The following is a 13837-nucleotide window of genomic DNA, read 5'->3' on the forward strand; positions in this document are numbered from 1 at the left end:
TTCTGTCTCAGCTGGGATGTTACAGCTGTACACAGTTCTGTCAGCTATTATAAAGCATGCTTAGAGACAAAAACAGACAGAACATTTTAAAGATAACTCATTTTCTACTGTGCTGTTTGAGGGTGAAAATACTTTGTGTTTCCTCTTCTGTTCTGCACCCATTCAGGGGCCACTGCACAAACGAAAATGAACAGGTTGTTAGTGCAGTGGGAAGCACTGGGGTGCTGGTGGCAGGCACTGGCATGTGGTGGGTCCCCTGACCCACCAGCAGATCCACCACACCCTATCCATTGTGTCCTGGATGCAGCAGGTCCAAATCAGTATTTTCATAAACACTGCCTCAATTTTTTCCGTGTACAGTTTAGCCACATGTTTTTGGTTTAGAAACCCTTTAAGTATTTGATCATAGGATGTCAAGGACATTTGGCTTAAGAGGTGGAGGAAACTAGAAACCACACAAATGCTATGAATAGAAGCTATGGAAAGAGATGGCACATTTATGAACTCGGTCAAAGTGGATGCATATGTTGCTTTATTTAGGCTCATATCAGAGAAAGAAACCCATGTAATCTTTAGCTCTTTACTTACATTAAAGTTCCAACCCTTGTTGTTTCATGGTATATTCCTATTTTTATACTACTGAAATCATCACCCATAAGTTTCCTTGTAAATTGCTTCCCAGCCCCAGAAAACCTTATACTGGCATGCCTATGATAGTAAACCTTTCTTCACTTGCCTAAAAGATAATAATCACGTGAGGTATTATTGAGTATTAGTGACACTCAGCAGTAATATCTGAGCTTACAAAAAAAACTCTGCTCCTCATGCCTGAATGACTCGTATTTGCCACTAGAAAAACAAAAAGTCTTTAAACAAAGTTGACTTTAAAAATATTACTTGGAACCAGAGCAAAACATTTAATTATATCAAATGTCATAAAGGCTCTTTTTAATGTTGAAGACCTTACAGTGAAAACAGAGTGAAGAGAGAGGCTGTGCTCTTTTTTTACTGAAGACAAGGAGTGGAAAACCAGAAGTGAAAATATTTCTATCTGTTGGAAGTGGGAAGAAAAATATTATTTTATACATCATGATGTATACAGAGAACATTGTAACACACAGGCACATGTATCAAGATACTAAGCAATAGGATTATATTACCATTGGACTGCAAACTTTACATTCACCCAATCCTTATTGTGCCTGTAATCCAGCAGAAGTTTGCCTTAATGATATATACTTTGTCTTCATTGAATGGTATTTACTGGCTGCTCACATGACTAACTGTTAAACACAGTTTCACAATATATTGGCATCGAAAGTGAAGGCAGCTCATGAAGTTCCCTGCTACCACTGCCACTCCCTCCTTGCCACCATTGCCCCTACATCATCATGGGCCACTCCACACCCATGCCCTTATGACTAGTTGAAGGGTCACACTAGGACACAGGTCACCAAAGTGACCTGGGTTAAAAAATAAGCCCACTGAAAATACAAGCGAATATTTTTAACTTGGAACATTTCAAAGACACAGCTTATGATGTGATGCCATGAGCAGTTTTAGTGACACAGCTGGTGTGGTGGCAAGCTGAGAGAATGGGGCGGAAGCGGGAGGGAAAAGGCCGGAAATCCTCAAGCCAGCAACTCTGCCATGCACTGTGGAGCAATGCCACATGGCAAGCTTTGCAAAAGCTGATCCTCTCTCCAATTTCCTTTGGCATTCTTACTTGGATGATATGATTACTAAAGTTTGGAGTACTTACGCCATGATGCCCGAGAGATGAAACATTTCGGCTGTTATGTATGACAAGTAACTGTACAGGAAGACAAAGAGTGGCTCAATCACTCGGATTTTATGGGTGAAACGGGTGGTAAAGGCTGCTACAAATCCCAAAAGGATTCCAATCAATACTCCACCGATCCCCACTATAAAGAAGTTAGCAATCCCAGCGAATATGTCAATAACCTTAATTGTGCGCATCTGGCAGAAAGACTTGAACAAATTGTACAGGACCTATGAGGAAAAAGAAAGCACATTATCTTTTTGAACTATTCTTAATTTCCTTTCATGTCATTATGCTCCTATGCTTAAATGTTGATCTTTGAATTTCTCTATCTACCTTGAATTTGCTTTTTGGATACGCTGTTATTTATATCTGGCATATTATTTGTCATCCATATACACCAGAGAGATACAAAAGACAGATAATTACTCCCACTTTTGCAAATGGGACAGATTTCTTAACCCGTGCTGCTCTGGGGGCCAGTAGCATAAATCTAGCTAATTCTTCTTTAAAATAATTTATTTACAGAGCTCCTAACGTACATTTCAGATTTTCCCCAGACTAAAAGAAATAAAACAGAAGGAGAAAAAAAGAACTAGTCTCATAACCAATGAAAAATCAGGTTATTTTCAAATCTGTTTGATCTACATGACACTGAGAGGTAGAGTACTGAACTAGACCACAGATTCATCTAAACTGCTGGGGTAGGAGGGGATTGTAGAGGCAGCTGGGGATTGACAGTGACCACCTCAAGGAGTAAAAGAAACATGGTATTTATTAAGTCAGCGCTCTTTCTCAAAATTCTTGACCATTAGGAATCCAGTGGTTTAAAGACTGTTCAAAATATTGAGCATTTCTAGAGATCTGGATTTTGCTGCCATTAAAAACCTGTTGCCATGTGTTTGCCCAGTTTAATTTTCAAAGCATTTTTAACCATCCTCAAAAACAAACTAGGTCAATGGGATTATTATATTTTCTTAGCCAGAGACCCTTTTTGTTTTATACAGGAAACAGAACAATCTAAAGGCCACATTTCTCTAATATTCAGTGTTTTAGTTTCTCCAAAACAGAAACCAACAGAATCAGTTACTCTTAAAGAAACTTTAAAGGGTTGTCCCATCTGCAGAACCACTTGAGAGATTTAACCATTCCCTGGTGTTGCATGTATGCTCCCAGCCTTGCAGTACCAGGGTGGCTACACTGTCCCTTGTACAGAGCTAACTTTGGTCACAGGCACCTGTTCCTATCACAGTGGGTTCACAGACTAAACCAGTGTGGACCAGTCATCTTAGACAGCTTGCAGGAGTTAAATCTCTGCTTTCTTTCTAGACTTCTTAGTACACCTAACAGGTTTCTCTATCAGGAATGCTATTTGAGATCACAATGTTTTATCAGTACTTGCATTGTGCCAACAAAGTAGGTGTTTGAGTAGTGGCTGTGGAAGGATTTTTCATGTTTGCAGTCTTGTTCTCTCTCACAGGACAGAACATAAGCTATTCGGACCTTCTTAGTCAAAACTGGGTAAGTCTTACAGAACTAAAAGTTTAATGCAAAGACGTGGCTTATTATGGGTCCTTTGGGCTAAGTGAAAGGAAAGAAATGAAACAGAAAAGAGAAAATATATTCCAGAGCAAGCATGAAAATAGAAGGTTAAATCAAACCTAGAATGGTCACCAGCAATTTCATTACAAAGCAGCAAATACAATAAGAGCAGGATCATGAACTATTTATTAGATAACAATGATGCTCTCAGGATGAGTCCACTTGGGAGAAGTGTCCTTTTTCATCTGCACAAACCCTTTGCGCAGACTGCCAGCCTTTTTTCCCCATTCCTTGTTACTATGTACTGTGCACGACAGGAAAGCAATGTCATAGTTTTTCCACCTGTTTTGAATTGCAGACCTTATGGATTTGCATGGAGAGAAGTATACCAGAATTAAACCTAGGAGTGCCTTTGCTGCTCACTTTACAAGGACCTCTCATTCCACACACTCCCAGGACTCCATTAATCACAGACTGAAGAATACTGTTGACTTGTGTTGTGTGCAAAGAGTTTCTCTGAGTCACTCATTGAAACTTGGGACAATCCCAGAGTTCTGTTTTTCTCTAAGACACCTACAGAATTGGACCTCGCAGAATATTCTCTTGTACAGATTAGAGAAGATGAATATTTTATTTAATTGGAGTTTTAAATAGTATTTTTTATATTTTAGAAACTAATTATATAAATATATACAAGGCTAGTCTCTAAAGAGAACTGCAAGGTCCTTGTAAAGAAACAGAGAATTTTGATCTATCCAAGCCTTTCCATAATGTCACTTTACAGCAAAGTATTCACCCTGCAAATAGAATGGAGTCTGCTACTCCACATGGAGACATCCTCATAAATCTCAAGTCTAATGCCATAAATTATTTGAAAGAAGAAAAGCAATTTTCTCCTTTGTACCTCAGCCATGGTTAAAGCAGCAGCTACAACTATGGAACGTCATAAACAGTATTTTAACCTCATTCCTATTAGTTTTTATTTACACTGTTGCAAATGAGATCAAAATCAGATTCACTTCCTTTTTACTCTACAGCAGTTCAGTTTTACTGAGATTTCTCTAAACTTCCAGGTGCATCAAACACCAATTCCAGTCACATTTTTAATGCATCTGGTATGAGAACAGGGGGGCTTTTCATTTACTCAATAGCCTTCAGCTGAGCTCACTGAAGGTCACACCAAGCAATATTAGTCACTGATCACTTTTTAATCTTGTCTCAGAGTATCTCTGAAACACTAATTGCTTATTTTCATCAGTTCTCAGTTATTAAGTTTTTAATTCTAAAATTGCTTTAGAGCACTATAAAATAATGTTGTCAGCAGATGCAGAGTACAAAGTACTGCTGTAATGTTTTCTAACATGGAAATAATATTATTATAATGACACTGACTCCTTCTTTCTGATTTTAAGTCCAAAATTGGAGTTTAAACTGCTAACACTCAGCTGTGATCTTATAATTTATTATCACCTTGCTCGTTATGTCTGACTCAAGTTTCTTGGTAAAGCACCAACTCTGATCAAGAATCCAATTGTCAAACAATGTCCTCTGCCAAATTCAAGTTCCAAAATTCCACCAGTGGGGGAAAAAGAACATTCAAATGCACAGACATATCACAAAAAGTATTATGCATGGAAGACAACCTGAAAAATGCAGCTTCTGAGAAAACACACCTTTCTTTGTATACAAAATGAAGGTGTGGGAGCATGTTCTCTGGAAAGGAAAGCCTGGATGACACAGCTATTCTAATAAAAACACATTTAATAAAGCCACTGTGTTTTGCATAGCCCCTTGTTTTTTGATATTGCAGTGGCCATAGGCCATAGGAATTAGACAGCTCCCATGGATGGCCAACCTGCATTCAATTCCCTTCTTACTTCCTCCCCACATCCCACTGCAGTCCCCTGCCAGGACAGGTGGGACTCAAGGGCTCTAGAAGATGAAAGCTGAAAGGTTCTGAGCTCTGCTGGATGCTGGTCTTGTCAGCTCCCCATAGAACAGGGACAGAGGAAGGGAGAGTACAAAGCACCACCTCCTCCAAGCACAGGGCTGAGTAGCCTGGCAAGGGCTGCTCCAGCAGCATCTGCTGTGGGCAGGGAAGGTAAGGTCCTCTAAGGGCAGCCCCAGGAATCTGTGCGACGGCCTGGGTCACATTTTAGGTATAATCACATGATTGCAGGTGTGCAAAAACATAACAAGGAACCATTAGCAGACCAATTCTGTGCATGTGGAAACAACTTGATCTCTGTCCAAGTGCTACCTTTAAGCGATAGGAAGTAAGACCAAAGGTACTCTACATGCCTTTCACTCCTTCATAAATATATGTAAGGCGAGTGCATTACTGGACTGTCCCTACTGACTCCTCAGATTATCCTTCCTCTGTTAGGGCATCTGGGAGGCAGGCCATAAGGAAACCTCCAGAGAAGGCAATAATGATGCCTACAGGAAAGCTACACATTAAGTTGCCATGCCAGCCCCTATAAAAATGGTGGTTTAGAGAAATTTGCCTTTTGGAAATAACACATATGAATGTGCCAGTGATCAGGATGCAGAGTTTTCCTAGCAAAACATGCTGTATTAACTGCTGCCCCGGTGCCTGACTTTGTCATTGAGAAAAGTGATTTTGGTTGGAAAAATCCACCAAACAACATGCTTTAAATAAGCAGATCCTTTTCCTCCAGGAAAAAAAAAAAATGTATGAATAGACATCCATCGCACAAGTGGCCACTAGAGTGACTAGAGACAGACCCAGCCACGGCTGAACTGCTAAACCTTTTGAAACTCAGTATGTACACCCATTTATTTATAGGACTGGCTTAAACTACCAGTTTAGCATTGGCAGGCAGTTCTAATTGTAAGCTATTGAGAAAAGCTAGGTTTTAAGGTAAGCCTGTAAGAGGAGATGTGATTCAGCTGACTGGATAGCAACAGATTCAGGTAAAGCATGCAGTGTAAGTGAAAAAATAATATAGTATTCCCACAGACACACAAGAATTTATCAATATCAAGGCTCAGAACAAATTATGACATATACCTGTGTTAAGCAGGTGAGGGAAAGTCCATGAAAAGGGAAAAACACGTAAGGCAAAGTCCAAGAAAAGGGGAAAACAGGACAATTTTGCATAGAATGGGACTGGAATAAGAAGCCAGGGACAGAAACAGGAAAGTGCAGACCCAATTAATGAATCTTTCTGATCCTTCCAGCATATGACAAACTGTACTTCTATGTTTCAGAAAACAGAAAGCATGCTAGGACATGGTTGGCACAGGCAGGAATAAATGGGAGTAATGCCTCAGACAGTGTCATCAGGTACAAATGAGGGACACTGAGAGGGATAATGGAATTTGCAGATTGCTGTCCTCAGGTCAGCACCACAACCCCAATTCAGCTAGTTAATGATTAGAAATTACTGCCTCCAGGTGGCTGTCTTATCTCATCTGTAGCCTGGGATACGTGTATTGGTGGTTTCAAGGCAGTTCCAAGTGGATGGGCATATGCAAGAAGTTAACCAGCAAGGTCCTGTGCCATCTCCATAATTTGCCATCCTCCCCATTAACACACTGGGACACCCCACACTGGCCTTTTCCCTTTCCTGTCCAGCAACATTTCTGCAGGTGAGGAAAACCTACAGTTTCAGATTACAGAAGTAACAGAATTGCAAAGATATAGAAACTAGAGTGATCAGTAGTAAAATCCCTACAGTAAATATGCTACCATTACTCTCAAGCAGTAAGATTACTGTGATTTCTAAATCTAAAGTTTAAAGAATTAGACACACTAGCACTCCTTGACTTCCATCTAGTAGCAAATTGTAATAACCAGATACAAAGAGATACAACAGAGTGGCATGTAAACAATCATTCATCATTTTTATCAATTAATCATTTATCAAGTAACTTACCACAGTTATAGCATCATTCAGCAAAGACTCTCCAAACACCAGGATATAAAGCTGCTCATTGACATGGATATTTTCAAAGACGGCTAGCACCGCCACAGGATCCACAGCTGAAATGAGGCTGCCAAAGAGCAAATTCTGCAGCAAAGTGATGTCAGTCAAACCAAATGCACTGATCTGGCAAATTCCATACAGGGAAATTCCAATGCCGATGGCATTCCAGAGTGTGCCCACCACAGCATACCAGAATATGGTACCAAAGTTCTCAAAGAACAGACGAGTTGGCATAAAATATCCAGCGTCGAGTACAATAGGTGGTAACAGATACAAGAAAAACACATCACTGTTCATTACAGGTGGGGACTTCTCCTCTGCTCCAAAAATAATCCCACCAAGAAGCAATCCAACCAGAATAAGGAGACAGCTTTCAGGTACTATTGAGGGCAACTTGTGATAGAGATGAAAGCCTTCAAAGGAAATTCAAACACAAGAAAGGGAAATGGTTACTCGTACAGAATCCATAAGATTATTCTGGATTCTGTTCTTGTCATTTCTATACTAAACAAACAGCAATTGTAGGGTAATTTCATTTTAATTGCAAAGACTGAACTGGACATCCACAATGGGTCAAGGCAAATATGCTGGCTACATAGTTAATTCAATTGATTTGGTGGAGAGACAAATTAATAGCTAGACATTCCACTTAACAGCTAGGCTGGATGGAGCAACTGTGTGCAAGGGTTCTCTCTGTGAAACTGTGGGTTTTTTTGTTTTTTTTTAAATGTGGAATCCTCCAGAAATGCAACCCAAACACTTCTCTGGGGTAAATTACATCTAGATAGAGGAAAACAAAATCATACTAACCACTGCTTTCTCTCTGGACAGCTTCACAAAGGAGTTTAAAGAGTGCTTTAATTTCATTTTTACTCTTAGAGTCTCAAAGCCAGTGAGGAGAACTAGCACATGACCTCTACCCAGTCACCCATGATCACTTCCCCTACCACCAGAAGGAAGCATTTAGAGATACAATTATTATTTTTAGTGAGGCCTCCAAATTAATTTCACAAGAATCAACATATTTTCCATAAAGTTACAGTAGGTTGTATCCTGTATTACTACGTTCATTCTTCTGTATCATATGAATTGTACTAGAGTCAGGATTCTCTCATAAAAATCTGTGCAAAGTACTGAAGAAATTAATTTTAAAAGGTTCTGAATGAGGACTTAGGGGTTGAATATTACTTAGCCTTCTAAAACTCTCAAAGCCATGCAGTTTTGATTTAAAGATTCCAATTACTTGTAGAGGTTGGCTGTTGTAAGGATAATTCTCAGAAGGAATGGGAAAAGTTTTGAAGGAACTTACTCTGGTCAATCTAATGGAATGATCAACCTTATGCACCAAGGTCACATTCCAGGTCCCAGCAATGCCAATCTTTTCCGAACTCCTCCTTATCTATATTTGGCCCACATAATTATATAGAAATTGATCCACACCCACAAGATCCCACAATCCCTGCCTAACTAAAAAGCATTTAAATTATTTTAAATGAGAGCTGCACAGAAACATTGGGTGTGGTAATAACGGGCGTCTATTTCAGTAAAACTATTTCAGTAAAAATCACACCTGTAGTCGAAACAGTTAAATTACCACAAACTTGGTATAGTTTACAACCAGTTTCCCAGTTTCAGGGTTATGTATCTTGTAACACCTATTTTGTTAACTCTCCTTTCACCATGGATTTTTTTCCAGTTAAAAGAAAGCCTGAACTTATAATTAGGAAAAACAAATGGTTAAGAAGGAGCAAGAGGAAAGTTGTTTTAGTCTATGGACTTTTTACTTATATATTCTGTAACTATTAAAGCTATTTTTAAAAGCAAGCAGCTCAAGCTGCAGTTTTTTTCCTTTTTGAATGAACACAGACTGCTTTAAATAATTAGAAACACAGCCTATGTGACTCATTAGAAGGACTGCCAAATTCATTGCCATTCTTCAAAACCAGAATCACCAATGTCCTATATTAGCAGAACAGGTAATGATCCTGGATAAATCAAGAATTTGCAGTTGGAGGCTTGACTCTTCACCTTTCAGCTGCTTACATATAAACATTTTATAATTCATCTTGGTTTCTGCAGTGGCAGAAATACAATTCCAATACAATGATCAGGAAGTTTCCCCTGAGTAAGTAGGTTTTGCCAAAAGTTTTTTTTAAACTCTTCAAAAGTAAATTTTAAATCATTTCCTGAATAAAAATTCAAGAGAAAGGAAATTTTGTAACTGCAGCTTTTGACAAAAACAAAAAAAAATACCAACCAGTTGTAATACAATGGCAATGAAATGTCTACTGTGAATAAAAAAAATTAAAATCTTTTCTTTCCTTCTTTACAAATCAATCTGGAAAGTTCATAGCCTCAGAGATTTGGGATTCCACCCCATTCTTAAAGATAAAAGAAAGCCTCCCACTAAGTTAAATATGCTATTTATTAATGTCAACAGCATCAAAACTCCTGGAAGACTTTCTGCCTACATGAAAAGTATTCAAGGGTGATTAGGGACAGGCTGTGGTTCTTGATTTGAAGGTAGAGAGCTAGAATTTAGAGTCATGTGCATGTCAAGTCAATAGCAGATGCCTTGCCCAACGAGGGACATTTTCCCTGCTCTGATGGATTCACAGCCATAGGGTCAGGATCACCCTGGGAGCAGATCCCCTGCAGTACAGGAATACTCAGACTTTCATGCTGAATGCAAGACTACAGCTACTTTCTTCTCCTCTGACCCTGTCCTTGGGCTTCAGGTTACGCAGTGACTCAGTTTCAACAGCATGGAAGATGTTTATTGAGTAAGCATCCTCCATATATCATGGCAAAAATGGCAGTAGGATACTTATCTGAAGTCAAGTTCAGTATGTTTCAAGATAAAAGTCCTTAGAATCCCAGTTTCCTTCTTTTTTGGAGTGAATTCCAGTGCTTTCTGATGCTGGAAATGCCACTGAGTACCTCTGAACAGCTTAAACCTTCTTTCAGGAGAGCAGGTTTGGAAGGGTATCAACTCAATTGCCAGAAGAAACACTTCTCATTGTGCATTTGTGATTGAATATAGAAATAACGGGAATGTGGATCTGTTACACAGTATTTTGTAGGTTTAGTAGCATAAAAATTAAGCAAAACTGGGGACCATGTAAACTAGTCTCACTGGTTAGAGACTCCAGTATACTCAGGTCCCATCTAATATACTCATGGAGTCCATCAGCATGTAAGTAAAACACCTCTGGTATCAATACACAAAACAAGAAATAAGTAGAGGTAGTCATAAGATAATTCAATTCAAGGCAGTTTATTAGATTTTGAATTGTGATCATATCCTATACAGGAATAAAAAGCACCATGTCCTTCTGAAAATGTACCTTGTCAAAACATTTAAGTTCTGCTTGACAACCACTTTCTTATGCTGCCTCTCATGCTCCCTCTAAACCAAGCTTACAGTGACATGATCACAGGCAGGATCAGACAAACCTTTCAGGTAAATTCCCTATAAAAATTAGCAAATGCTGGAACATTTCAGCCAGCTCTGGAGAAACTGCACTTCTGTGAAAACATATTTGCTAAAATATTCATAACCAGGTGCTGCAGTTGAGTATTCTTTGGGATCTTTCACACACTGAGAGAGCTGTTATTACACAGGACCCTATCTACTGAGCTCCTCACAGCTGAAAAGACCTTAGAGATCTGTTCATAAAGGTTTGATACTCGGCAGTGCCAAGTATAAGCATTCGGTGCCTAGCCCCAGAAAGGAATTTGTGATGCCAGATTAAGCACCGAAGTTTCCTGGGCAGTGCGGGAGTCTCGAGGTGGATTTCACCCTGCCTGGCATGGCAGGGGCAAGATGCCTGTGCTGCCCAGCGGGAAATGATGAAGAGAGGAATGCTTCAGAGAGCCTCCTCTCTTAGAAGGCCCCTCTTAGGGCTGCAGGCAGTGAGATGGGTTTGGAAACCCATCTCCATCCTTTTGAATCAAGCCACATGGCTCATTCCTAGTAACCAGCATGGCAAAGCATCATTTAGGTATCTTGGTCATTCAAAACTGCCTATCTGGGCTACCTTCAATAGAAAAGAAGGCATAAACCAGTGAAAATTTGATGTGGAATGTGACTTAGGAGCAATGGGATCCTGACCTGGGAAGGTTTACCTGATGCGCTCACTGGATAAGGAAGCACAGACAGAGCTCCAGGAGCAAGAACTGGATGTTCCTAATTCCAGTCCTGGAGTCAGGGCGCCTGCAGATAGGTGTGGTGAAGCTGAGCACTGCCACACCTAGGGCCACTCCTGGATCTGGCCCTCATTGCTCCGCGCACACGCACTGACAACAGCATGCCCTAGATTAGCCACACTTGCTTTCATATGGTGTAACTGAAAGGATTTTAAAATTATATGTGTTTTTCTTCACCTATGCTGTTTGCTTGCTTATTTACTAGAATCAGACTGGAAAATTAGGGCAGTCAGGCAACTTTTTTTCTTTTTTAAATTTTAGATGCCTATGCACTAGCAAAATACCATGATAGTCAGAATGTATAGTTTTACAATAGTTATATATTATTGTGTCTGTATGTGTACTTACATGTTTCAAATGGCTTCCCTTTTAATAAACACCTTTAATAAAACAGAAACTTTTTCAATAGTTTTAGCTTATACAAGAGTTTTTGCTTTATCTAAACTCAGAAGCCAGAGCAATTTTAAGTAAACAGATGAAATTCTCTACCAAACTTCCTATTTCCTGGTTATTACAGTTTACAAAAATTTGAGTGTATCATATTTGAACTGTGTCCTGATTCTGCCAACACCTAAATGCATACTTAAGACTAAGCATGCACCTTTAATGCATTAAGACATGTGCATCAGGATGCATGCCTGCTTAATGGCTGCATCACATTATTTCTGCAGCAAGTAATGGTAGCACACCAAGTTACTTGGGTCAAGGATGAGGCCCCCAACTACAATGCTAGACATGGCAGGAGGTGAGTACAAATTTTTGTTTTTCCAGAATCCTAATTACCTGATCACTAACCAAATTGTGACATAGTGCATTTAAATGTCACAAGCAGAGGTTAAAAGTTTTAACTTTGATAAAAATGTTTTATCAGAATGACTCTGATGGTATTTTTATGATAATTTGCACTGCAAAGTCAGAGTTCTGAATGAAACAACTGTAGTGTGGGTAAACTTACTTATTTTGTTCCCAGAACTTTATTCTTTACATTATCTTCTAGGTAAGAAGATACAAAGTTCACAGTTCATAGAGATTGACTGGATTTTAAATAGCTATCTAGCACACCATTACCTGACATTCTTTAGATTATTATGCTGTACTCATTTCTCTGTTTGGGACATAGAAGCTAACTAAAAACACGACATATAAGCTGCACAAAACTCAGTGAAACTATGCAATGCAAATGTTTTCCACATGAGGGAAGAGGTGGCCTTCCTTACTCTTACAGAACTACCTTTTATATTTTTCTCGGGACATAAGTGAATGGTGGAAAGGCAGAGAGTAAGGAGGAGGCATACTCTACCCTCATAAATACTTGCTTTTCATCGATCCGTTGTTCTGCTTGAGACTGTCATTTTACCCGGCGTTATTTTAAGAAAAAGAAGGCCGTGCTCAAATGACAGCAGAGCGATCAAGAAAAAGTCAGTCATGCACCGGGTGAACTCCGGGTTTCGCGGTCCTCGTAGCCCGGGGTTTACCCGTCTCTTTTCTCCTCCGCACCTTTCCTAACTGAGAGGACCCCGACTTCTTCCAGCCAAATCCCACCCGGGCATCCCGCTCCGCAGAGCAGCATCAGTCTCCCTCCGTCCGCCCCGCGCCCCCCGCGCCGGGCGCGGACCGGCCCCGGGAGCGGCGGCCCGGCCAGGTACAGGCACGGAGGGAGGGTCGCCCACGGCCCCGCTCACCGATCTTGGCGAGGGACGCCAGCAGGATCCAGAGCGTGATCTCGAAAGGGATTTGCACGTGGGGGTAGTCCAGGGTGAAGACGTGGAGCCGCGTCTCCTCGAAAGCGGTGCCGCTGGGGCTCGGAGGGGTGCCGGTGCCCATCGCCGCGGCGCCGAGCAGCTGCCCTTCCGAGGTGGCCCGCGCCTCCGCCGCGCCGGCCGCCAGCGCCGCCAGCACCGGCAGCAGCGCGGGCACCGGCAGCAGAGGCGCGGCGGGGCGCGGGGGGCCGCGGCCGCCCATGGCGTCCCCGCTGCGCTGCCCTACAGCCCCGCGCCGGCCGCCGCCACCATCCCCGCGCCGCGGGCACCTGCCGCCGCCGCGGCCCCCGCCGGCCCCGCCTCCTCCCCGGTGACTGGGCGAGTCCCGGCCGGCGCCGCCAGCTGCCCGCGGCGCTCCGCTTCCCCGGGCCGCCCCCGGGGCCGCCCCCGCGGGGCCAAGCCGCGGGGCGGCCCTGCCGTAGCCGCCCCCGCCGCCCACGGGTCCGGCCGGCCGCCGGCGGGGCAGCGCCCGGGCGGGACCCCGCTCCTGTGTCCCAGGTCCCAGCCGCCGCCAGGCGCTGCGGCGTGAGCGGGCGCTCGGGGACCCCGGGAGCAGCTCCTGCCCCTCCAGCACCTGCGGGGATGAACGG

General features: G+C 41.9%; 1 protein-coding gene across 1 annotated transcript in view; it reads right to left on the reverse strand.

The window, feature by feature from the left end:
* The window catches only part of SLC9A2 (solute carrier family 9 member A2), a 33944-nt gene extending 20495 nt beyond the window's left edge, over positions 1-13449 (reverse strand). Inside the window, exons 1-3 of the mRNA XM_053971305.1 lie at positions 13170-13449; positions 7228-7691; positions 1763-2013 (exon numbers count right to left, since the gene is read on the reverse strand). Coding sequence (XP_053827280.1) covers positions 1763-2013; positions 7228-7691; positions 13170-13449 — 995 coding nt within the window. The remainder of the gene's footprint in view (positions 1-1762; positions 2014-7227; positions 7692-13169) is intronic.
* Between the last annotated feature and the right edge of the window lie 388 nt (positions 13450-13837).

Source organism: Vidua macroura, chromosome 2 (assembly GCF_024509145.1).
Source record: "Vidua macroura isolate BioBank_ID:100142 chromosome 2, ASM2450914v1, whole genome shotgun sequence".
Lineage (NCBI taxonomy): Eukaryota > Metazoa > Chordata > Aves > Passeriformes > Viduidae > Vidua > Vidua macroura.